Raw genomic sequence first — 26339 nt, forward strand, 5'->3', positions numbered from 1 at the left:
GAAAGACCAGCAGCCTGGCGGGAAGGCGTATTTTGAGCACAGGACAGGAAGAGCCATTGGGCTGGGACACAAAAACCTTAAATGGCAGAATGAAGCCCACAGCCTAGGTAGGCACTGGTGGAGACAAGAAGAGGCTTCAGGTGGGGGGGGGGCAGTGGGGTGCCCGTGTTTTAACAATAAATCCACCCTGGGTTTCAGGAAGGATTTGGGCATGGGGAAGGGATGGAATAGCTGATACTCACCCCTGTGCCAGAGCTTCTACATAGCACACCCAACTCTGTCACTCCCAGCACAGTCTCAGAGTTTATGTGGGCGCTGAACTCACAGCCCAGCCTCAGGAGTCCAGGGGAGGTGGGTGTCTGTACTCTTTCCCAGGCTGATTCCTGTTTGTGGGGTCTCCAGCTACCCCATGTTGTCTGGCTTTCAAGACCCGTGGAGTCAAATCGCCCAGACCCATCCTGAGCTCTGCCTCAGGAAAGCTGCCCTCCACCTCTCCTGGAGGCACTTGGGTTCTCTTGTCCCAGCTGGGTGGCTCCCCTGCACCTATCAGCATTCCAGAGTACCCAGGTCATGGGGTCTGGGAGGCAAGTTTTCTTGGCAACCATCTGGGGCAACATCTCAACTGTACAGACAGGAGAAATGAGCCCCCAGAGGGGAAGCAAACGTCTAAACTTTACAGACCTTCCCCAGCTGCCCAAGAAAGGCCCAGGGGAAGAAGGGAGTCCACTCCTCCTGAGCTCTGTGGGAGGCCCTCGGTAGAGGAACAGAGCCGCGAGAGGCTGGGAGAGTGATGCCTGAGGGACAGGCTGAGGAGAAAGAAGATGGCATTCCAGTTCAAGAAGGCTTGGCTGTAACCTCAGGACCTGGGGTGTTCAGAGTATAGCACTGAGGACATTGACTCCCGTACCTCTTCTCTGGCCTGGCCTCACTTGGGATATAAGGGACCGAGGTAGGACCTACATAGCATGTCTCCCAGGGAAGGTCTCAGGATTATCTGGACGGGGATCAGAAGATATGAAGTATTTAAGACAGTGGGGCTCCAGGGCCCCAGATACTAGAAAGAGAATCAGAGTAGATCCTGTTGACTCCAAGAGTGATTTACAGGGGCATCCGTGGTGTGGAGACAGACGAACCTTGTGTGTGCACTGTGCATGCTGCCCCGGATCTCTGAGGCAGGACAGAGGCCAGGGCCTTAGCCCAGCCCACCCAGACTCTAAAAAAGCTGCCCCAGAACTAAACATAACCGAGCTCCCCCCTCACAGGGTCCACATGCCCAGGCAGGACAAGAAGAGCCTTTTAGCAGTGCCTGCCGGGGTGGGGGTGGGGGTATGGGGGAGGGTGAGCCATGCCAGGTGGGCCAAGCTGCTGATGGCTGGGACCACGAAGGGAGAGGGCCACAGGGAAGGGAATGGGCATGTGTGGAGCTCACGCAGGAAGTGTATAGGCTGTCTGGGAACTGGGCGTGCTGCCCAGGATAGGGTAAGGGAGGGGGACTTGGATATCCCTGACGTCCGTGCTTGCTTGTTCACGGGTGCACACAGATGGAGCGCGCACATGAGGACCCACAGGCGCAGGCCATGCTGCTTGGGATACAGCTGCTCTCATAGACCCTGACAGAGGTGGTAAGGGCAGGAGTAGCTGCTACCTCATCTCCAGCCCTCTACCTGACAGACCTGGACTTGGGTGGTGCCTTGGGGGTCATGGTGGGGTGGGGTGCAAAGTTGTACCTCCTGGTCAGGACCAGGAGAAGATAAATTAGGGGTCTGTGGGCTGGGGTTTCGGCCTGCTTCCTCTCTGGTTCTCTGTTTCACTGAATCCCTGACAACTGCTGGCCACATCCAGAGCCTCTCCAGCATGCCCTCTGCCCCAGCCTATGTGAATTCTGCAAAACCTTCTAGAGATAAAACTCTTCTTCTAAATGCTGCCAAAGTGGGCCTGGATGCACCTTATTACCTTCATTGCTGAATCTGCAAGGAATCTTGTGATTAACTGGATCAACACCAATAGTTGAGAGTTTAGATCCTTTCTAGGGCAGGGTTCCCTAGCTCTCTGGCCTCCTGGAGAATACATCAACTAACAGGGAGAGGGTTAAGCCAGTTCATCACTCAGTCTGATCACTTTCTTTCAGAGCCAGCCCTGGTGGATGCTGGAGTACAAGGAAAGAAATATCCCCATTTTATAGAGGAGGAAACCGGGCTCAGAGAGAAATAAGGACTCCCCCAATCACTCTAGGCATTCTCATTCACCCCAACAGAGTGGGCCATCCCAGATCAGGCCAGCAGGGTAGGGACATCCACCAGTGTGACTTCAGCCCCGCACCCCGCAAGAGGAGAGATATCTCCTAGAGAAATTCAGGTCCCTGTCCCTCCAGCGATTGTTCCCGCCTTTCCTCCTCCGTTGTAAACCTCCACCTACCTCCAGCAAAGGGAGTCACACATTTGTGTCTGATGCAGTTTGTAGCCTGGGGCTGCTGTCAAGGTGGCTTGGTGGCATGGATCACCCATGCAGTGTGGGTGGGCCTGGCCAAGAACATTGCCTGTCCTGTTGACCAGTCCTTCTCGCTCAGTGCCTGCCCACGCCTGCCGGCTCGAAGCCCGTGGAGGAGCCAGCTCTGCCAACTCTGGTGTGCATTAGCCAGGCTGCCAGCCATGGCTCATGCTTACTTAAACGTTTCAGTATGTCCCCACCCCCTCTGCCTCCACAGACCTAACAGCAGAAACCCTGATTCCAGACCAGCCCCAAGTGGGTCACAGCAAGGCTCAAAAAGTCGCTTGCCCTGGAGTCACACAGTGCTTCCTTGGTGGACTGGAGGCCAGGCCTCCCTGCCCTTTGTCCTTATTCCCTGACATGGGCGATGGCCTCACCCACAGGAGTAGCAGCCCCATGGGAAAAGATGTCTCATCTCCTCCTTCCTGGCTCTCCACCACATAGCCAAGCACAGGGTTGGTCCACTGGGGGCTGGAGAGGTCACTGTGCTGACCAGGGATTTCAGAGTGTGCCTCCAAGTGCTCCCAGGGGTCACCTCCAGCCCACCTGGAGGTATATGAGTCTGGGAATGTGGGATGCCTGTCTCACCCAGTATGCGTGGAGCAGCTTCTGGAACAAATGTTTGTAGTTTGAGTTTTATGTCCTTTTTGCCGGGAGTGATCGCACATTACCATAATCCCTGTACTTGAGAGGAAGAAGCAAAATTGAAAGTATATGGTCAGCCTAGGCTACAGAGCAAGACACTGTCTCAAAATAAATAATAATGATGATGATGATAGTAATAATAATAATAATAATTAATGTGTGGGCTGGGGATGTAGCTTATTTGGAAGAGTGCTTGTCTCGCATGTGTGAAGCCCTGTGTTCAGTCCCCAGCAGCACCACACACACTGAGTGTGGCAGCATGCACCTGTTAGCCCAGGACTTGGATAGAAGTCCAAGCAGGAGGATCTGGAGTTCAAGGTCATTCTTGGCTAAATCATGAGTCTAAGGGTCCTAGACATTCCAGACTTGATAGTGAGACTACATGAGATCCTGTGTCAAAAAAAACAAAACAACAAAAATATACTGTTTTAATAGAGGATTCTGTGGCAGAGAAAGGGGGAGGGAAGGGAGAGAGAGAGAGAGAGAGAGAGACAGAGAGAGAGACAGAGAGAGAGACAGAGAGGAGAGAGAGATTACTTCAAAGAATCCCACTCAAGACTGGTTGCAGGGTTTCCTGTCAAGCGTCCTCCTCCAGGCGGTCGAGCAGGAAGCCTGAAGGTGGGAGCAGCCCCTGACCACCGTCTCCTCACCCCAACTCTGAGGTTTCTCCTGTCCCAGACCCCCACCCTATCCCCACCATCAAATAGGATTCCTGACCACTCGGGCGGGCAAATGCCTGTGTCTCCTTGCTTGCAGACCCTGCCACGCCATTGCTGTGCTGTGCCCCGTCTCCCTACCATGCATCGGCCTCCATGGTCAAGGTGAACCATGTCCTAGTGCCTGGTTGAGCACGGCCATCAGTTAGCATCTGCTATTTCCAGGACCCTTCCACATCTGCCCCGCCTGGGCTCCACAACTGGACTTCCCTTCTCCAATCCTTCAAGCTTCAGCACCACAGCCCCTGGGAGTCTTTTTACCACTACTGGCTCGGAGACCAGCCTAGTCAGCTTGTCTCTTGGGGCCCTGTGTAAAACAGCCCACTTTCACCTTCCCTCTGTCTCCTGACCTATGATTAGATACTCAGCAGGGCGGGCGGTGGTGGCGCACGCCTTTAATCCCAGCACTCGGGAGGCCTAGGCAGGTGGATCTCTGTGAGTTCAAGGCCAGCCTGGTCTACAGAGTGAGTTCCAGGATGGCTAAGGCTGTTACACGGAGAAACCCTGTCTCAAAAAAAAAAAAAAAAGGCACTCAGCAGGTGTGTGTGTGTGTGTGTTTGTGTGCGTGTGCGTGTGCGTGTGCGTGTGTGTGTGTGTGTGTGTGTGTGTGCCCACATGTGTGTACACACACACACACAGTGCATTGTTCCGTGACTCGACAAGGACACTGTCCAGCCCCCAAGTCAGCAGCCCTAGGGGAGGCCCCCCAGTTCAGGACACACACCCTGGCCCAGGAAGGACCTCTGGCTAAGTCTAGGCCAATCTGCTCCCTGGGGAGCAGAGAGGACTGGGGAGAGGACACCAACTTCCGTTCCCACCTAAGAGCAAACCCTTCCCCGCCCACATTTCAGGAGGGGGCAGCTATAAATACCAGTGGGCCCAGGATGCCGATTCCCACGACATCAGCTCTCCCTGCCCCCTTCCCGAGCGAGCGCACAGGCACTGGGACCAAGAAGTTCTGCTGCAGCTGGGGCAAGGCAGGCTTGCCTCCCCGCTCCCGTCCCCCCCACACCCCTCCACCCGCCTTCCTGGCGGAGGGAGAACGAATCACCATTTTGGGAGTCTCTGGGCTATGGATGAGCTCCTTTCCTATTCGCATTTTGAGTCAACCCCCACCTTTCCTGTCTCAGCCCTCGGTTCCTCAGAGACCTTCTATGGGGAGGCACAGCGCTTACAAACATGGTGTCGGAGCGCTCATCTGGGATTAGATTCCAGCTCTAACGCTCCGCTCCGGGTGTGACCTTGGCTCGGCCCCCTCTGAGCCTCCAGTCAGTCCTTTATAAACCAGGAAAGAATAATTCCTCCCTCTCACGTGCGCTGGAGACAACCAAGCCAGATCGCGGCCTGGAAGAAAAGCTCTGTGAGCATGTGTGCCCGAGGTTGCTGTTGCTCTGTCCCTACTGCCTGTCTGGGGTGGGTGGCCCAGCAGTGGGGTGCTCCTGTCCAGGAAAGGTTCCCAGGCAAGGACACTGTGAAAGCTATCAACCAGCTGCTGCCTACCCACCACACCCCCAGCCCAGGACCCTTCACAAAGTGGAGACGGGATCCCGCATCTGTCCTTCTTGAGGGCTGAGGTCCCGCCTTGCTCACTGGCAGAAGCAGAAGGCCCCTCCTGGGTGCCCAGAACCCCCTTGCCCGTAGCTGACAGCCCTGAACAAGGCACACTGAGCTGGCATGGAGCTGAAACTCAGTCAGAGGATGCCAAGTGAGTAACCAAAAGGTACTCGAACCCCGTGCCCAGAGAAAGTAGGTGGGGAGGGAGAGATGGGCCCCAGTACTGTTTGTGAGCAGGGAACCCAGAAGCCTGTCTTTTTCTTGCCCTCTGCCAAACCCACGGGGCCTTCTCTTGGTACACTCCAACTCTGACCAGAGCCCAGTGACGCTGACCTAACGTGGTCTGATGTCAAGAGGACCGTGGGGCCACTAACACCACTTGTAATCAGCAATGGGTGGCTGCGTAACAAGGAGCAGACATCCAGGCTGAGAGAAGTTGACAAGAAGTCTCTGGGATGTTGGTGATGTCTGTGTGTGAGTCCAGTGAGGACGTGCAAGAAGTGAATTTCCAGAGAGGGCTCCAGGGTGAGAAGTCTGGCATTGTGACTCTAGAAGAACCCTTGGGATGGAGGACTAGCCAAAGTCTAAGCCTCCGGGTTGAGATACCTCTGCCTTCACCCCATAGCATACTGGGAAGGACCCAGCTAGCTCCCCGGATGTGCTAATAGAATCCAGGCGCCTGCCCCTGGCTGTTCCTGTCTCCAGGCATCTGGGGCCCGTGTGCTTCTGATCACCCATCTGTAGCCCAGCTGGGCGCTTCTAGAAATAGGGGCTGAGATGGAGGCTTCTTCCTCCAACGAGTGAAAACTGAGGGGTAGGGAACTTGAGCCTATGCTTACTATGGGGACTTGAATCTCCCAAGTCAGCTCTAAACTTCTGAGTCCATGCTCTTAAGAACGGGCCAGGGGCTCAGCCTCTAGCTAGCTGCTTGTCCTGGGCCACACAGTAAGATGGGCTTTGAGGGCCCTGGTGAGCCAGTGTTCCCTGGCAATGGGAAATCACTTCCCAAAGTTAGCCCCAGACCCTGGGGCTCTCCTAGGAGGAGAGCCTCCCTCCACCCCCGGTTCCTGTCTTCCACCCCCTAGCCTGGCCCCACCCTGCCAAAAATAAACTCAGACCACCCCATTTTGTCCCAGCCAGACCCACCCAGCCCCTCCAGAGCCAGTTGAGTCACTGCTCGGGACTGCTCCTTTTTTAACTGTCTGAGTCACCCGGTTGTGGCTATGGCTGCATGACACATGCCCAAGCTCCAGTCAGCCCAGAGCCCCTAATAAGCACAACAGTGACTGGCGGCAGGTGAGTGCTGCTGCTGCTCTGCCTTGTCACCTCTCAGAACAGGGAAACTCACTCCCTAGAAAGCCAAAGATGGATGGAGCCAGCCCCAAGGTCCTGCCTCACCTGTAGCGTTTTTTCTTGCGCCTCCACCAGACCTAGGCTTATACACCACGAGTACCAGAAAGAGAGGAGTCTCCCAGCCCAAGGTCTAGGGATGAATGGGAGGGCCTGGCTTCTAGGGAGAAGGTCACAGAGATACCTACTGTTGGCCTTGCCTGTTTGGTTCCAGCTCCGGCCCCACACTGTCCCTGAGGACTCCCTGTAGGCAGAAATGCCCATGTCTGGCCCCCCTGTTGATCCTGCCTACCACTGGGTTGCTGTCTCCTCTCTCTCCCAGACTCCTTTCTGTCCCGTCTCTGTTTCTCCATCTTGACCGTCCCTGGCTGGCTGGCTCCACTCCTCCCGTATCTGTGGTCCCTCTCTCTCCATCTCCTCCCTTCCCATCCCTAGCTCTGCATCTTTGCCTCACCCCTCTCTCGTCCTGCTCTTTCTTTCTGTCATCTTCTGCCCAGTTTGGGTGACAGTCTGAAGTGCTCCCTCTGCAGCTGGCACCCCCAGGCCCTCCTCTGTCTGCCCGGCAGACAAAATAGACCCACATCCACCCATTCCCACAAGGGAGTCTGGGCCCCTGAGACCAATCATCCCGAGAGAAATTTTCCATCCCCTTCACCCAGGCCCTGTCCCCTAGCCCGATACATAGGCTACATCCTGTCCCAGGGAATGTCAGGATCCCACAGGCACTTCCTTAGAGCCGGGGGGACGGGGAGGGGGCCTGGGAATGGCCCCTCCTTGAGCCCTGCTGGAGCAGGGGCCTGCACAACTTCAAACCCTGTCCTCCGTCTGTGGCTATGCCTCCAGCTATAAATAGGGGCTCATAGTCTATTTTCTTTAAAAACAAGCATCAGACTGGGTCACCATGGCCAGAAAAGCACTCCCTGGCTGGAGCAGTCTCCCACTCTTGCTCAGCCACTGAGTCCAGGCCCCTTAGATGGTTAGCAGGACTAGAAAAGAGGCTGGGGGAGACACGCCAGAGAATATCTGAGGCAGTCTCCAAGGGGCTACCTGGACCACCTGAGGGCACGTGGCCACCCTGCATACGCCCCTCCCCACCATCTCCCTCCATCACACGAGGTCAGTCTTGTGCCTGAGACTCACAGTGTCAACCAAGAGAAGTGACAGGCACACAGCTCCCCAAGCCCGAGGGTCTTTGGACCCCAAATGAAAGAAGGATGCCTTGGCTATAAGACAAGGGGAGGGAGACATGAGGCTTGTCGTTCTCAGAGAGAAAGGAGAGAGCTGGATCCAAGACAGGGATGGGTGCCTGCTGGATTCGGGCAGAAAAGCCTGCGGTCACGCAAGGCTGGCGCATGGCAAGTTCAAGGGAGATGAGGGAGAACGCTGTGGACAGGCAGAAGTCACTCAGGGCCTTCCACACCACGCTTGGGGTTTGGAGCCTGGTCTCGGAATGGAGAGCCACCCAAAGCTTCCAGGCCAGGGAGGGTGTTGGGCAAGTCAGTTTAACTGTGGCTGTTACTTGCAGTGGACGGCAGGAAGTTAACTAAGGCGGGCACAGGATGGAGGGGATCGGGCACAGGATGGTGGTATTCTGCCTTGTAGACTGGCACAGTGGGAAGGAGGTTAATTTGAGGGAGAATTTAGAGGCAGGATGGATGGGAAATGGATATCCCTCGACAATGAAGAGGGAGGAAGGAGTGGATCCAGAACCCAGATTTCTGTCTACAGTGGCTGGGGAGTGGGAACTTTACTGGGCCAGTGAGCAGGTTGGGGTGGCACGACCTTGTTTGCTATGAGTGAGATTAGACATGAGGGTCCCTGGCCCAGCTGTCCAGAGCCCCTGGCAGTGGACCTGAGGGCCCAGAAAAAGAGACCATGCCTGAGGATGGAAAAAAGATGAGTACATGGTGGCAAGAATAGGGTTTAGTTCCTGGGAGCCACAGGTGACAGGAAACTCAGTGGGAACCAGCTCCAGCAGGAACCAGGTCCACATGAGATGTGAGGCTTCGGTCAGGGCTCTGTGGCGGCCTGATTAACCCTCGGCCTGGTGGTTTCTGGGCCCAACCTTCTAGCCACAGACTCCTGCAGCTGGGCACTGGCCAGTGTGGTGGTTTGCTGCTCAGCCTGCCTGAGACAGATCTCCTTGATAGAAATCCTCAGGACTGAGGAGACGGCTCAGGGGTTAGAGCATTGGCTGCTCTTCCAGAGGACACGAGTTTGATTTCCAGCACCCACATGGCAGCTCACAACTGGCTATAACTCTAGTTCCAAGGGATTTGACACCTTCTCCTGGCCTCCCCAGGGACTGCATGCATGTAGTGCCCAGATATACATGAAAGAAGATACCCATACACATAAAAAAAAAAAAAAGGTTAAAGGGTTTTTTTGTTTGTTTGTTTGGTTGGTTGGTTGGTTGGTTGATTTGGGGTTTTTTCGAGAGAGGGTTTCTCTGCATAGCTTTGGAACCTGGAACTTGCTCTGTAGACCAGGCTGGCCTCGAACTCTCAGAGTTCCACCTGTCTCTGCCTCACAAGTGCTAGGATTAAAGGCATGCGCCACCACCACCCGGCAAGGTTTTTAAAAAGAAAAAGAAAATTCTCAAATGGGGCCAAATGTCACCTCCTTTTGATTTCTACTCCTCTACCTACTGACTCGTCCTCCATCTACATGCCCATGGACCTTGTGGATGTGCAAGTGCCCTGTGCAGGGACACAAGCCTGGGTCCTACCCTGAAAAGCTTCAACATGTGGGGCTGTCGCTCAGTGGTAAATCACATGCTTAGTATGAGCAAGGCTCTGGTTTAATCTAAGACACACACACACACACACACACACACACACACACACACACACACACACACACTGCCTGCCCATCTGCCCATCTGTCTGTCTGTGTTATAGGAGACAGATGATCACTAATCCACCTCCTGATTTCGGAGCATCTATCTGTAGGTCTCCCCTTCTTCTTCCCTAAATGTTAGACATGATTGTTCCAAGGAACATGGCCTGTTCTGCACACACAGTGCCACCAGGCGCTGCCCAGGCCCACACTCATTTTTTCCCATCGCAGCTCACTCACCCCATCTCCAAACCCAGCCTGCCAGGCGAGGGAGCCCCGAGACACCTTCCCAACCGCCCTGTGACAACACCCTCCTCTCGTGACTGGCATCTGTGGCACTGTGGTCTGTGTCTATATGAGCTCTGCTGTGAGAGGGCTTGGCCCAACAGACACTCTCAGAGTACCCACCCCCCATGCCCAGTTCCTAGACCCCCCCTATTCTCCACCCTTCCCGACCTCCAAGACCCCAGTGGGCAGGACTGGCACTTCATCACTGGCTTCTGAGAAGACTGGGCCACCCCTTGCCAGCCCCTCCCGCTCCCAGCAGCTCCCAGAGCCCACCCGCAGCTGCTCCAGGAGAAGCCAGGCCGCTTCACCCTGCCAGCCCAAGCAGATGTGTTCCCTCCGGCCCTCCGCTCCTCCCACTTCCACCCGACCCTGACAGAGGGAGCCTCAGGGGGACAAGAAGGGAAAAAGTGTGTCTTCCCCAGGCAAGATGCCAGCCCTCACACCCCTCCTCCCACCCCGGCCGGTGCAGATGCTCCATTTCCGACTCACGTGCTGTAGTGCTGTTACCACTGCTTTTGTATGCATGCACCTCCCTGCCAGCACCCGCAGCACCCAGCTCTGGAGCCACACCCACAGGAGCTTCAGCCCTAGGCTGGCCTCGGTCCCTGTGAACACCTTGCACAGGGAAGTATCCTCTCTAAGCCTCCGTGTCCCCACTTGTAAGATTTGAGGTGTCTCAGAGAGATCCTGCTAGGGTTCCGGGGAGTCCCTTCTTTTCCTTCTGCGTGCCGGGAACCTTATGCCAGGCTGGACCCACTGAGATGGGAATCTCACACCCACTAGGGCCTGGCCAGCCAGGGATAGGGAATGTAGAAAAGGGCCTGGAAATCCACCCATCTGAACAAGCAGGAAAATTATAAGGCAGAGAAAAGCCTCTTGGAATTGCGCCCCACCACCCTGGTCCCGCCCTCGTTGCCTGGGGCAGGGGTGCAGTGGAGCTCCACAAAGACTCCATTGAGGTCCGCTTCCTCCCTGTCCCAGCCTCCAGCCTGGGTGGACTCTATTGGTTCCATCAAAACCTTTCATTTTCCCTCCTTCTTCCTCTTGTACCCCACATGGCCCCAGGGCTGGGATATGTGGCTGGAAGCCTAGGACACTAGCCCTGCCCCTAGAGAACTCACAGGGCATCTCCCAGCCTGTTCCTGCTCTCTCTCCAGGAGCACTCATCCTTCATATGGGCCTCTACTTTGGAAATCATCCTTAGTCTACGGCCCTCAGCATGGCTGACTGACGGTAGTTGTTTAGAGGACCAGTAGCTGAGGTCAGAGCCAGGGCTCAGGCAATAACTGAGGAAAACGTGTTCTTGTTCTTGCCTCTTTGGACTTTCAGGGGACCAAAAAGTCAATGAGAGAGTGAAGGTCCAAACTTAGTTCTTGTGGCCTCACAGTTCTTGGGGTGAGGGAAAGTAGACCATGCTGACCCCAGCCGAAGTCTTTTAGTGTTCATTTGTGGAGGTCATTTGCTGGTGAGTCTCACAGTGCTTGGTGGTCCAGCCCTGCCCTGGGATGAGGTTTTTGTCTCCTAAGAGGGAGGGCAATTTCTGTTCTAAATCCCAGTCCCATGTGATTTTGAACTGGTCTACTGCTGTTCACACGGCTGGGAAGCCTGGGATCAGGTGAGGATAGCCAAAGAGCAGCGACCGTGTGCAGTCTCCAGGGACGTCGGCAACTCTTAGCAGTGAGAGGGGTAGATGTGGCTGGTAACCCTAGCGTCACGCACATGGAGGCTGTTGTCCCTTTGGTCTGACCTGAATCTCTTCCATTTCACCTTCTCTTTCCGTACCTTCAGAGCAGCAGAGGTAGGGAAAGATGATGGGCAGGATCAGGATGGTAGCTTGGCCTTGTAGGGGGTGGGATGTCCTGATGGAAGGTATGTGGGGAGCAGATATTCCCCCCCCAAGCTAGGCCTACTAGGCAGATTTGCTCTTGCCAAGGGGTGGAAGGAGGGGACAGGTAGGGTAGACTATCCTTCAGTCCTGGCCAACCAGGATTCAGAACACAGTTCTAATAGTCTTTGGGCCCAGCCTCCTCACCGACCCCACACTCACGTACATGTTCTATCCAGGGATGCTGACCCACACCTACCAACACACACACACACACACACACACACACACACACACACACACACACACACACGGGTCCATGAGGACTCCTTGGCTGCTTTGGTCAGCCTATCACTGCTCCCCCAGCCCAGAGCAGGGAGACTCAGTAGCCAGGGCACCAGCCTCTGGGCTCCGGCCACCCCTAGCCTCTTTCAGGTTTCCCTGGCTTGGGGGCAGAACTCTGGTGGGGAAAAGTGAGGGAGTCCTTGGAGGTCCAAGGGAAGGCAAGCTGGCCTGTGGGCTGGGTGACCTCAGAGAGAGCGCAATTCTCCAGCAGGGCATTTGGCCCATTGCTCTTACAAAGGCTGCATTCAGCCCCAGGTGGGCCCCCTACACCCGTGGTGGTAGACAGAGGGCCCTTCATCCCTGCCTCAGCCCTCCCAAGAGTCTCCCCCACAGACCTTCAAACTCCCTTTAAAACTGCAGCCTCACCCTGCCTTCCCAGACCTGGAACCAGGACGCATTACCCCTGATGGCAAACCTCACAGGCTGTGGTAGAGAAATCCAGCTTCCCCAGGGCAGGATCCTCTTCCTCCCCACTCGCTGGACACTCCTCATTCCAACCCACAGCAGTGGGCTCCTGTCTCCACTTTCTCTCTTGGCTTCCCCTTTCCTAAGTCTAGTCTGTGTCCCTCGAGTTCAGTCTTTGTGAGGATGGATCACTATGTCTCATTTTCAGCAGTTTTTCTTAGGCTTTCTGTCTCTCCCAGGCTGGCTCTTCTTTTCCATCCCGATGGCTACACTAGGGTGTGTGTGTGTGTGTGTGTGTGTGTGTGTGTGTGTGTGTGTGTGTACCTCTCTGTGTGTATATGTGTATATGTGTGCATGCACGTGCACTCATATAAATGAATGAATGATCCCTTGCAGCAGCACTGGGCGGCACCCCGCCATGTTCACATACCCAGGGCTCCCACCCCCACCCTGCACTCAGCTGGGCAGCAGGCACTCCCACTGCCCATCCTGCCCAGCAGCTCTGGGCTCCCATTTTCTCCCTTATAAAGTCAGGCGACGGCAGACGACCAGGAATGCTGCCACTGCCCATGACGCAAGCCAGCTGTGGGGGCCCGCCTGACTGCCCTAGGCTATGAGGGGCAGCACGGAGCTCACAGGGGTTCACTGCCGGGGGGAAAGGGTGCTGTGGACGGGGCTGGGGTGGGGTTCAGACGGTGGCTGAGCTGAAACCTGAAGCTTACCTTTCTGAGACCAAGTCTGATAGCTTCCCCCCTGGGTCCCCTATAAGGCCTGCACTATAGAGAACTTTGATATTATGGAACTTGTTCTCCAGGGTTGCGGGAGACATGGGTAGCCAGAGACCTGACTCTCCAGTACCTCCTAGGACAGGGAGTTGTACTCCCAGTTACAAGAAGATGGGCATAAGGGGAGTCAAAGATAAAGACGGGGGAAGGGAGACTAGGAGGGTCAGAGGGCTGAGGCGGGCCAAGAGTCATAGACAGAGGTGTTGAGAGGACAGACAGGGAGAAAGACAGTCGGCCTGCACAGACTTCAGAGGACTGTGAGGGGCTGGGTCTACAGCCGTCCCGCACGACTTGGGAAAGCATCTAAACTGGAAACCTTGCTCCCAGCCACAGAGATGCTAAGGCACATAGGTACTCCCCACATAGGGACCCCTTGTCCCCAGAGCCTGCTGACAGAGCAGCAGGTTGAGCATCCTAATAAGCAACTCCAGGTGCAGCATGCTAGTGCACATCTGTAACCCGACCAAGATGATGCAGAGTTCAAGGGTCACTTTAACTACATAGTGACCGGACCTCAACAAAACTCAATGCTAAGTGTTCCCTGGGGCAGGGGAACAATGGGGTTCAGACAGTGGCTCAGCCGGTCCCCCATTGACACAGTTCCCAGGAGTGTCACCCCAGGCATCCAGGAGGTACCAGGACAATACAGGACCCGCCAAAGGATGACCGTCCAGAAGACCGATCAAAGCCTCCCCTGACCATCTGTGAGAGGCACCAGCATGGCAGGACACAAGCTCTTTCTGTCTCCTAACCCTGGCTCTCAGGAAAAGCATGGAGCCACCCCACCCTGGGGCCCAGACAGCAGCTCCCTGTTCATGAGAGGAAGGGTGGGAAGCCACGTGGATTTCTCCACCTTCAGCAGAACTCTGGGGTGGGAGGGGCGGGAGCCCTCTAGGAACACATGGCCTCTTTGAGGGAGCCAGGCCTGTCCAAGTAATGGCAGGCAGGCAAGGGAGGCAGGATGGGCTGGGCACAAAGGCTCCTCTGTCCTAACCGCTCTGGGCCCTTATCCGTATACACAAACACATAGCCTTAGACAAACCCCAAAGACACCCCAGCAGCCACCCACATACTCAGGCACATCTGCGGAGCCCTGGACACTCACCTGTGACCTTCCTCCACCCCACCCCACCCCCAAAAAAAAAGCCCACACAGGAAGCAAGCAGCCTCTCCAGCTCAAGTCTCCCAGAGCCTGGGGCATTTGCCCCTCCCACACAGAGGGCTTGGCCTAAACACACTACTACCACAACCACCCCCCCTCAGCCCCCTCTCTCTCTCTCTCTCTCTCTCTGCCTGTAAGTTATCTGGAACCAGCAGGGGGTGTGGGAGCAGAAGCCTCCACGGCCCCACCCAGAAGGCTCTGTGCATCCCTACTAGCCTTTCACCGATCCTTGTCTCTGAGATCACTTAGTCCCCTTCCTCTGTGATGCTGCCCTCGCCTCCTCCAGGAAGTCCTCTGAGATTGACTTCTAGCTTGCTATTTCTTCATCCTGCACCCTCTCTGCATTCGAAGCCCCTCTCCAGCTGCCCCCTACCTAATGACAGCAGTTCTGGGTGCAGCCTATCAGGAGGGGTAAGAGAAGCACAAGTATTGGAGGTGAGGGGGTAGTCCTGTCAGAGTTTCCAAAGCCCCAGCCAGCTTGGCTTCAGAGGCCTCTGTTCGGACAAGGGGGCTGCCTGGCCTGCACACTCCATCAGCACAAGGCAGCCAGTGTGAGTGCCTCTCCACACAGGAAGCAGCAGGGCCCAGTCCCTCAATGGACTTATTCAGACCCCAGCTCTCTGGAAAGTACCTCTGCTTCCTGCCACCCTCCCACTTAGCCAAACAGGCTGCTGCTCTCTCCTGTGGGAAGGGAGTAGAGAGAGGCAGGTGGTTCAGTGGTTAGGGCCAGCCATATACCTTGGTGCCTGACCCAGAGCCCCGGCTTCATCTAAGACCTAGGAAGTTGGCATATACCGTCTGTGCAAGGCAGTTTGGGTGGGATCCCTCTCACCAAGGGAAGAGTGCCCTCTTCCTTGTGGGTGGTGAGCAGCCCAGCCCTAGTTTGAGATGTTTACCTCTTTGCAGGATATAAATATTCTCAGAGTGGGCAGCATCACCTGGCTCACGAAATCCCTGAAGGTTTACTGCTCGGATCTCACCAGCTGCTCCAAGCCGCTCCAGCCCACCAGGGTGGTGGCTCCATCCTGTGGGGGCTGTGTGCCCCACCCTCTTTCTGTGGCTGCCCTTGGTTTAGCCTGCTGCATTTTACTCAAGCAGATAGAGCACACACACACACACACACACACACACACACACACACACACACACACACACACACCAAGCACCTACTGCCTGCCAGGTTCTTGGTCTGAGGTTCCCTGGCACAGGATACACATTGGGTCTGCAGAGCGTGCCAGGAACACCTGGGCAGGTGGCTTTGTGCTCACTCTGTCCTTTTAACTCCAGGCCCCGGGAGCCACCAGAGAGATTTCAGCTCAGCCCTGAGAACAGCATTATCTTTCTTGGCCATCCCTCCTGGGGCAGAAAAGGCACAGGGCCTCTGCAGTGGCTGAGGCTGCTGCTCTCAGGCGGATGTCAGCTGGCTCAGGCTGGCCCGGGGCCCAGCAGTTGTGTGGCTGATGCCGGATCATCTCTATCAGAAGCATCAGCCTGACCGGGCCCTGAAGGTTTCAGAGAAGCCTGACTGGGATGACTCTCTTGTTCTCCTCCTGCAGTCTTTCCCCCCACGTTAGCTATCTGCCAGCAGTCACGGTTCCGATCACCACAAAGGAATGGACCAGAAACTGTGGTGGCGGGCAGGAGACAGAGGAAAGCTAATTTTAGGAAACTGCCTAGACCGAGACTGAAGCTGCTTCGAGGGAGGAGGTTCTCAGTGGGGTCCAAAGGGGGCCTGGATGGCTGTCACTAACCCTGGGTAGACCATATCTGTCCTGCTGCCTGAGGAGGCTCCCTTTGGTCCAGCTGGCTGACCAGTGGTCCATCCTACCCTTGTGCTCAGATTCAGCCGTGGCTTGGTCTAGAGAAGGGGAACTCCACTGTTGTCTTCCCTGGCTCCTTGGGCAAGTCTGGAAACAGAGAGGCCGGATGTGACTATTCACCAGAGACCGGGGATAGCGATGCAGCAGGAAGCAATCGCAGCGTGATGGAGGAAGTTTTGGCCCATTTTGAATCTGACACTGCACGTGCTTTCCAACTGGCCCGGGAGCCTTTGCTCCTTGGCAGGCTCTGAGCTATAAGCTGCCCCACCTCACCCCACCCCGTCCCCACAGGCACTGGGAAAATAGCATGAGAGGAAAAAAATTACCTGTTTGCATTCCACTATCAGGCACCAGCTCTGGCCAACCACAGGGGTGAAACATGGTCATGTCAAGGAGTATGAAGAGCCCACCCTAGGAGAAGGGATGTGACCAGGGAACCCCATCATTATGAGAGTCCCCTGGAACTCTGTTCCCGGGGACTGTGCCCACCAAGATAGATGATGAGGACAAGACAGGGAGAGACCAGACCCAGGATGGACACTCTCTGGGACCCAGAGGTGGAGGAAACCTGTGGAACAGCAAAGTCCTATCAAGACCCCTAGACAGTGCCGCATAGAGCTATGGGGCGTGTCAGCGTGGAAGCGCCTCCTGCCGCCCAGCTGTCCGTCTCTGCCATCCCTAGCCTCCTCCTGGCAGGAGCCTGGCCTTGACCACAGCTCCCTCTCTCACCAGCCTCCTTCTTCGGGGAGAACCACCTGGAGGTGCCCGTGCCCACCGCCCTGACCAGAGTGGACTTGCTGCTCCAGTTCTCCACATCCCAGCCCGATGCTCTGCTTCTCTTGGCAGCAGGCCAAGCTGACCACCTCCTGCTCCAGCTGGCCTCCGGACGCCTACAGGTGAGTGGCACTCCTGGGAACAGGGCTAGGAGCTCCTCCTCCGGTTCAGAATGCCTCGCCTCTGGCTGTGCGACCTCATGCCAGTCACCTCTGCCCTGGGGTCTTGATCTGTCCACGGTGAGCGGACAACGGCATTCCAGCGAGAGTGAGTTCCCACCCGGTACAGCGCTTCCGCCGCCTAGCTGACTCCAACCTCGCTTCTCTTCACAGCGCCTAGCTGGCCATCTGGACTCGAGGGCACTGAACCGCTTCCCTGCGTCCACCTTTTCGCAGTGTCTGGCTAACAGGCTTTCTCGCTGTTTTCGCTTCCGCGCTCTTCTCTTTTGCCTGTCTTCCTCTCCCCTCCCCTTGACATCTCTGTGTGAGGAGCACTCCCTTCCCCAGGGAGTGTCCCCTGCTACTCACCTGGCTCAGGTCCCTCCACTGGGGCTCCCCTGTCCCCCTGGGCTCCCCTGTGGTATGGTGGGGCAGGCGCTCTGTGATCATCACGGTGCCATTGCCACCTGCTTCTTCTGTCATGCTTTAAGACAGTTTTATTAGCAAGGGGTCATTTGGCTCTCTCTTGAATCTGCCCACTAACCATGAAGAGTTTAGGGTCTTAGGCTGGGGCCCATCTGCTTTCATGCCCCATTGCAACTGGGGTCTGTGGCCCCGTCACCCCACCGCTGCCATGGCTTCTCCCTGCCACAAGGTGTCACTTTGAGCCTGGGGCCTGGTGCAGTAGCCGGAGGTGCCCACCACCCTGCAGAGGCCCTCCATGCTTGGATCCCTAAGGTCTTGGGCTCTGCCACCACCCACTCCGGTTCAGGTGTCCGTGTCATGGAGGGAGCCTTCTCTGCTGGATCCTCAAAACAGCACCCAGGCTGGCAAGATGGCTCAGTAGGTAGATGCCCTTCTGTGCAGGCCTCATCAGGCCTAAAGTTCAATCCCCAGAACCCACAAAGTAACAGGGAGAACTGACCCCTGAGAGTTGTCCTCTGACTTCCTCGTGTGTCTGTTTGCACACACACACACACACACACACACACACACACACACACACACACATACACAATTTTAAAAAGAAAACACAAACCGTCCCTTTGGGTTCTTATCCTGCACAGTGAGCCAAGCTAGTTTTCCTTACTAGGGAGTTCAGTGGGGAATTCTGGAGTTCCCATTCATTGCTCCTCCAGAAGCAATTTTTCTAGAATCCAAACTAGGTTTTCTGGCACCACTCACCCAAGGAAAGAGAGGAAGATTGAGACTGTGGGAAATGCTGCTTCAGGAGAGAGCCGTGCTTTGTGTAAATCCCTAACTAAGGTCAGGCTTTACACAAGTCCCATGGGGACCTTGACTCTACCCTGTCCGCTGTGGTCAGTACTTAGGGACAGGTCAAGAGTAACGTCTTGAAAGCCTTAGTCCTGGCCCCACTTGGCAGGGGGCTCAGGGTGGGAGACCCACTGTGCATTTGCGGGTTAGAAACGTCACCCACTCCCACCCCTCTTCTCCCTGTCTCTCTTCAGGTCAGACTTGTCCTGGGCCAAAAGGAGCTGAAGCTGCAGACCCCAGCAGACATAGTGATGAGCGACGCTGCCCCCCACACGGTGGTGCTCACTATCTCCCACAGCTGGGCTGTGCTGTCTGTGGATGGGGTTCTGAACACCTCTGCCCCCATCCCAAAGGCCCACCTGGAGGCCACCTATGGACTCTTTGTGGGGTCCTCTGGAAGCCTCGACCTGCCTTATCTGAAGGGAATCAGCCGACCCCTGAGAGGCTGCCTCCATTCAGCCATTCTCAATGGCCGCAACCTCCTCCGTCCCCTGACGTCTGACGTTCTCGAGGGCTGTGCTGAAGAATTCTCTGCCGGTGACGACCTGGGCCTGGGCTTCTCTGGACCCCACTCACTGGCGGCCTTCCCTGCCTGGAGCACTCAGGAGGAAGGCACCCTGGAGTTTACACTCACCACTCGGAGTCAGCAAGCACCCCTGGCCTTCCAAGCCGGGGACCAGCGTGGCAACTTTATCTACGTAGACATATTTGAGGGCCACTTGCGGGCCGTGGTTGAAAAGGGCCAAGGCACCATGCTGCTTCGTAACAGCGTGCCCGTGGCTGACGGGCAGCCCCACGAGGTCAGTGTGCACATAGATGCTCACCGGCTGGAGATCTCTGTGGACCAATACCCTACCCGTACTTTCAACCGCGGGGTCCTCAGCTACCTGGAACCGCGCGGCAGTCTCCTCCTTGGGGGGCTGGACACAGAGGCCTCTCGCCACCTCCAAGAACACCGTCTAGGCCTGGCCCCAGGGGCTGTCAATATCTCCCTGGTGGGCTGCATCGAAGACTTCAGTATTAATGGCAGGAGGCAGGGCCTCCGGGATGCCTGGCTGACCCGGGACATGGCCGCAGGCTGCAAGCCCGAGGAAGATGAATATGAAGAGGAGGCCTACGGCCCATATGAAGCTTTCTCCACCCTGGCACCGGAAGCCTGGCCAGGCATGGAGCTGCCAGAGCCATGCATTCCTGAGCCAGGACTGCCTCCTGTCTTTGCAAATTTCACCCAGCTGCTTACCATCAGCCCACTGGTTGTGGCCGAGGGTGGCACAGCCTGGCTTGAGTGGAGGCATGTGCAGCCCACGCTGGACCTGACGGAGGCAGAGCTTCGCAAGTCCCAGGTGCTGTTCAGCGTGAGCCAGGGCGCGCGCCATGGTGAGCTGGAGCTAGACATCCCAGGAGCCCAGACCCGGAAAATGTTCACTCTGTTGGATGTGGTGAACCGGAAGGCGCGCTTTGTTCACGATGGCTCTGAGGACACCTCTGACCAGCTGATGCTGGAGGTGTCCGTGACTGCTCGGGCGCCTGTCCCCTCCTGTCTTCGAAGAGGCCAAATTTACATTCTGCCCATCCAGGTTAACCCCGTCAACGACCCGCCCCGCGTCATCTTCCCGCACGGCAGCCTCATGGTGATCCTGGAACACACACAGAAGCCTCTGGGACCTGAGATTTTCCAAGCCTATGACCCCGACTCGGCCTGCGAGGGTCTCACCATCCAGCTCCTGGGTGCCTCCAGTGCTGTCCCCGTGGAACACCGAGACCAGCCTGGGGAGGCAGCAACCGAGTTTTCCTGTCGGGAACTGGAGGCAGGCAACATCGTCTACGTGCACCGTGGCGGGCCTGCACAGGACCTGACGTTCCGGGTCAGTGACGGGATGCAGGCCAGTGCTCCAGCTACGCTGAAGGTAGTGGCTGTCCGGCCAGCCATACAGATCCTCCACAACACGGGGCTGCACCTGGCCCAGGGCTCGGCGGCACCCATCTTACCCGCCAACCTGTCAGTGGAAACGAATGCCGTCGGACAGGATGTGAGCGTGCTGTTCCGAGTCACTGGAGCCCTGCAGTTCGGAGAGCTGCAGAAGCAGGGGGCAGGCGGGGTGGAGGGCACCGAGTGGTGGGACACCCGGGCGTTCCACCAGCGCGATGTAGAGCAAGGCCGGGTGAGGTACCTGAGCACGGACCCGCAACACCACCCCCAGGACACAGTGGAGGACCTGGCCTTGGAGGTACAAGTGGGTCAGGAGACACTGAGCAACCTGTCTTTCCCAGTGACCATCCAGAGGGCCAAAGTGTGGATGCTGCGGCTTGAGCCTCTGCACACTCAGAACCCCCATCAGGAGACCCTCACCCCAGCCCACCTCGAGGCTTCCCTGGAGGGGGAGGCAGGCCCGAACCCTCATACCTTCCACTATGAGTTGGTTCAGGCCCCCCGGAAAGGCAACCTGCAGCTCCAGGGTACCAGGCTGTCAGATGGCCAGAGCTTTAGCCAGAGTGACCTGCAGGCCGGCCGTGTGACCTACAGGGCCACCATGCGGACCTCTGAGGCGGCTGACGACTCCTTCCGTTTTCGCGTCACGTCTCCCCCACATTTCTCGCCCCTCTATACTTTCCCCATCCACATTGGTGGTGACCCAAATGCTCCTGTTCTCACTAATGTCCTTCTCATGGTACCTGAGGGAGGGGAGGGAGTCCTGTCCGCTGACCACCTCTTTGTCAAGAGTCTCAACAGTGCCAGCTATCTCTATGAGGTTATGGAGCAGCCCCACCATGGCAGGCTGGCTTGGAAAGACCCAAAGGGCAAGGCTACCCCAGTGACATCCTTCACTAATGAGGACCTACTGCATGGCCGGCTGGTCTACCAGCACGACGACTCTGAGACCATAGAGGATGATATCCCGTTTGTGGCCACACGCCAGGGCGAGGGCAGCGGTGACATGGCCTGGGAGGAGGTGCGCGGTGTCTTCCGAGTGGCCATCCAGCCTGTGAACGACCATGCCCCTGTGCAGACCATCAGCCGCGTCTTCCACGTGGCCCGGGGTGGACAGCGGCTGCTGACCACAGACGACGTGGCTTTCAGTGATGCCGACTCGGGCTTCACCGATGCTCAGCTGGTGCTGACCCGCAAGGACCTCCTCTTTGGCAGCATCGTGGCTATGGAGGAGCCCACGCGGCCCATCTACCGCTTCACCCAGGAGGATCTCAGGAAGAAGCAAGTCCTGTTCGTGCATTCCGGGGCCGACCATGGCTGGCTCCAGCTGCAGGTGTCCGATGGGCAACACCAGGCCACTGCCATGCTGGAGGTGCAGGCGTCGGAACCCTATCTTCGTGTAGTCAACAGTTCCGGTCTTGTGGTTCCTCAAGGGGGCCAGGGCACCATTGACACAGCTGTGGTCCATCTCGACACCAACCTGGATATCCGAAGTGGAAATGAGGTTCACTACCAAGTGACGGCTGGCCCTCGCTGGGGACAGCTGCTCCGGGACGGCCAGTCGGTCACCTCCTTCACCCAACGGGACTTGCTGGATGGAGCCATTCTCTACAGCCACAACGGCAGCCTCAGCCCCCACGACACCCTGGCCCTCGCTGTGGCAGCAGGGCCAGTGCACGCCAGCACCGTCCTACAAGTGACCATTGCCCTAGAGGGTCCCCTGGCCCCACTCCAGCTGGTTCAGCACAAAAAGATCTACGTCTTCCAGGGGGAAGCAGCGGAGATTAGAAGGGACCAGCTGGAGGTAAGGAACAAGGAGATGAGCGTGGCCACAGGCCAAGCGGGGGGGGGGGGGGGGGGGGGCACTTCCACGAAGGGGATGTTGCTGTGGCGACTCAGGGCTTAGGAGTGTTACGTCGCTTCAGTATTCACCTATATGTGCTCCTAGGGAATCTGTTATGCGTACATCTACCTGTAAGTTGTATGCACTTCCAGGTGCCACATATGCACGTGCCCTCGTTCTGGCTAACCATGTAAAATCTGGGCTCCAGTCAGACCCACAGAATCTCTGAAGTAGAGCCTATGCATATGTATTCTGTTAGGTTACCATGGGCAGTGAGCTTTGAGGAGCACTGCACCTCAGACCCCCAGGCCTTCGGCTCTTCTCCCAGACCCCATACGGGCACTGTGAGGGTCTATGAAGTGTTTACTTCACTCAGGGAGACGACAGTAAAACACTGACCAGCAGATTCACTGCCTGGCTGTGAGACTCAGCCTTTCAAATCTTGATACCCTTCTGGCTGAGAGTTTGAACTTTGAGAAAGACTACGACTAAACATGTCAGTAAGTGCCCACGTTGGAGGAAATAGCGTATGAGCCAACACCTTGAATCCCAGCACTCGGGAGGCAAAGGCAGGCGGATCTCCATGAGTTCAAGGCCAGCCTGGTCTATTCAGTAAGTTCCAGGCCAGCCAAGGCTCAAATGAAGGCGGGGGTCGGGGTGGGGAATAAAGCATGGACAGCAAAAACTGGGGAAGGCGTTCCCAGCAGAAGGAATGTGCTCCCCAGAGGCACAAAGTCAGAAGTGTAAATCTGAGGGTGGCACTTAGACATTTTCTGTGGCTAGATCAGGCATTGAGGGAGTACTCAGGCACCTTCGGGCTGGATCTCGCTCCGCAAACTGCTTAAAACCTGGAGTCCGGGAGCCTGTGCTTCTGGGAATGGTGGGGGTGCCCCCTAGTGGTACACAGTGGCAGCAGCAATCACAGGATTGGCGGCTGAAGGTCCTCGGCAAATCCACCTAACACAGGCCTGAGCAGCAGAGGAACGTGCGTGTGTGTGTGTGTGTGTGTGTGTGTGTGTGTGTGTGTGTGTGTGTGTGTGTGTGTGTGTGTGTGTGTCTCTGTGTGTGTGTCTCTGTGTGTGTGTCTCTGTGTGTGTCTGTGTCTGTGTGTGTGTGTCTGTCTGTCTGTGTGTCTGTCTGTCTGTGTGTCTGTGTATGTGTCTGTATGTGTGCCTCTATGTGTGTCTGTGTGTGTCTGTGTTTGTGTATGTGTGTCTGTGTGTGTCTGTGTTTGTGTATGTGTGTCTGTGTGTGTGTGTCTGTGTCTGTTTCTGTGTGTGTCTGTATGTGTGCCTCTGTGTGTGTCTGTGTTTGTGTATGTGTGTCTGTGTGTCTGTGTGTGTGTCTGTGTCTGTGTGTGTGTATGGGTCTGTTTCTGTGTGTCTGTATATGTGCCTCTGTGTGTGTCTGTGTTTGTGTATGTGTGTCTGTGTGTGTGTGTGTGTGTGCGTGTGTGAACTTTGTCACTGTGTGATAACATTATGCCTTTGATACTCAATCTGGTGGTGACCCCTCCGACCAGCCATGAGTCTGGATGTTTTGTGTGTGAACCTGAACGCATGTGAGCAGCAATGTCCTGGCAGGATGAGCAGCACGTGGAGACCAAGCCTGTTCTGCCAGCTGAGGTCCACAGCAGCCTGTGACCCTGCATGTCTCCACGGTCTCTGTTGACCAGGTCGCCCAGGAAGCAGTGCTCCCTGCAGACATCATGTTCTCGCTGAGGAGCCCCCCGAGCGCCGGCTACCTGGTGATGGTGTCCCACGGTGCTTCGGCAGATGAGCCGCCCAGCCTGGACCCAGTGCAGAGCTTCTCCCAGGAGGCAGTGAATTCAGGCAGGGTTCTCTACCTGCACTCTCGCCCTGGAGCCTGGAGGGACTCCTTCTCCCTGGATGTGGCCTCAGGCCTGGGTGATCCTCTGGAGGGCATCTTTGTGGAGCTGGAAGTGCTGCCCACTGTCATCCCTCTGGAAGTGCAAAACTTCAGCGTTCCTGAGGGCGGCACCCGGACCCTGGCCCCGCCACTGCTCCAAATCACGGGACCTTACTTCCCCACACTGCCAGGCCTCCTCCTCCAGGTGCTAGAGCCACCCCAGCATGGGGCCCTGCAGAAGGAGGACCAGCCTCAGGATGGAAGCCTCAGCACCTTCTCCTGGAGAGAGGTACGGCTGTTCCAGAGACCCCAGGGCCACAGCCTGGCCCTGGTTGCTGGCACTGCTTCATGCTTTATTTCATGTCTCCCTCTGGGAACTGGAAACCATTGCCCCCTGACTTCTCACCTGTAGAAATGGGTTCTGAAAGGAATCTGTCTTCTCCTGTGTCCCACAACAGAATGTTGAGGGTGCTGGTCCCAAGATCCCTGGTAAGTTTTGGGCTAGCTGAAGCCCGACAACCAGCCCTGGGTCTGCTTGCAGGTGGAAGAGCAGCTGATCCGCTACGTGCACGATGGAAGTGAAACGCCGACAGACAGCTTTGTCCTGGTGGCTAATGCCTCAGAGATGGATCGCCAGAGCCAACCTATGGCCTTCACCGTCACCATCCTGCCCGTTAATGACCAACCGCCTGTCCTCACCACAAACACAGGCCTGCAGGTGAGTTCACTCCTGGAACCACCCCATCTCTGCTTCTAGAAAGAGACTAGGGTCCCTTACTTCTCCCCTTCTCTCAGGCTTAGTTTCATCCTCTGTAAAAGGGTTCACTGCCAGGGCTAGAGAGATGCCTTAGAGGTTAAGAGCACTGGCTGCTCTTCCAGAGGTCCTGAGTTCAATTCCCAGCAACCACATGGTGGCTCACAACCATCTGTAATGAGATCTGGTGCCCTCTTCTGGCATGCAGGCAAACATGCAAACAGAACACTGTATACATAATAAATAAATAAAGCTTTTTTTTTTTTTTTTTTTGGTTTTTCGAGACAGGGTTTCTCTGTATAGCTTTGCGCCTTTCCTGGAACTCACTTGGTAGCCCAGGCTGGCCTCGAACTCACAGAGATCCGCCTGCCTCTGCCTCCCGAGTGCTGGGATTAAAGGCGTGCGCCACCACCGCCCGGCAAATAAAGCTTTTAAAAGAAAAAAAAGGGTTCGATGCCACGTACCAGGTTATTGAAAGGAGAGATGTGATATTGCGTTGGAAACAACACAGGCGTGAGGTTTTGCTACTGGGCACTTACAAATACAGTGGGCAGTCTTGTTTTCAAAAGGCCATGCATGGCCTTGCTGTTCCTTAGACTCACCTATAGCAGAAGGCTTTCCTTCAATGCCTCAGACCCAAAACACCTGATAAAATGTCTCATAAGTCCCGTATGGTGAGCTGCAGGCGGGGAGCTCACGGGCCACCGCAGTTAAAGACCACGGCTAGACTTGCCCAGCTTCTCTCCCTTATAGGCTGTGGAGCAGTGGGACCCCTGTTCCATAGAAACGGAAGCTGACGTCCAGACAAGGACAGCACTCCATGACCACATGGAACAGAGGGATGTAGCTTGACAGGCCCACCTAGAACAACGGATTAAGCTTTGGATGACAGTGTCTAGAGAGCAGTGGTTCTCAACATGGGGTCTCAACCCCTTGGGGTTGAACGGCCCTTTCACAGGGGTCCCCTAAGACCATTCGAAAACACGGATATTTACATTATGAATCCTAACTGTAGGAAAGTTACCATTGGGAAGAAGCAATGGAAAGAATTCTATGGTTGGGAGGGGCGTCACCACATGAAGCACTGTATTAAAGGGTCACAACATTAGAAAGGTTGAGAACCACTGTTTAGGGCATAGACCACCATCGGGTGTAGCGTTTGGATTAGTTGTAGAAGAGGGGTAACTTTGGCTGTTTCTGACCTGGGGTCTGAGTCTCTTGTGCTTATCTGTGGAGAGGTGGTATAATGTTGCCTGTGGGAAGCGGCTAAAGGATGCGCGGGAGGAGCGGGATTTGGTCTATCTAGATAACTAAGGGTTGTCTAGCCCAGATTGGAAATGCTGTGTGGCAAATTGGCCACCAGATGGCAATATCCACCCATGTTAGCTCCCTGGAGCCCTACCGTGAAGTTTTCTCTTACTGGGACTCGAGGAGGGGGGAGCTCATGGATGCTAGGATGTTTTCTGATATGAGGACCCCTACCCAGAATGGCCCCGGGGACTGGCCCTGTGCCACA

At 56.1% G+C, this 26339-nt stretch overlaps 1 protein-coding gene across 1 annotated transcript in view; it reads left to right on the plus strand.

The window, feature by feature from the left end:
* The window catches only part of Cspg4 (chondroitin sulfate proteoglycan 4), a 37385-nt gene that overhangs the window by 2041 nt on the left and 9005 nt on the right, over window positions 1-26339 (plus strand). Inside the window, exons 2-5 of the mRNA XM_006971549.4 lie at window positions 16953-17116; window positions 18622-22161; window positions 23876-24358; window positions 24611-24787. Of these exons, the coding sequence (XP_006971611.1) occupies window positions 16953-17116; window positions 18622-22161; window positions 23876-24358; window positions 24611-24787 (4364 nt within the window). The remainder of the gene's footprint in view (window positions 1-16952; window positions 17117-18621; window positions 22162-23875; window positions 24359-24610; window positions 24788-26339) is intronic.

This window comes from Peromyscus maniculatus, chromosome 7, assembly GCF_049852395.1.
Source record: "Peromyscus maniculatus bairdii isolate BWxNUB_F1_BW_parent chromosome 7, HU_Pman_BW_mat_3.1, whole genome shotgun sequence".
Classification (NCBI taxonomy): Eukaryota; Metazoa; Chordata; class Mammalia; order Rodentia; family Cricetidae; genus Peromyscus; species Peromyscus maniculatus.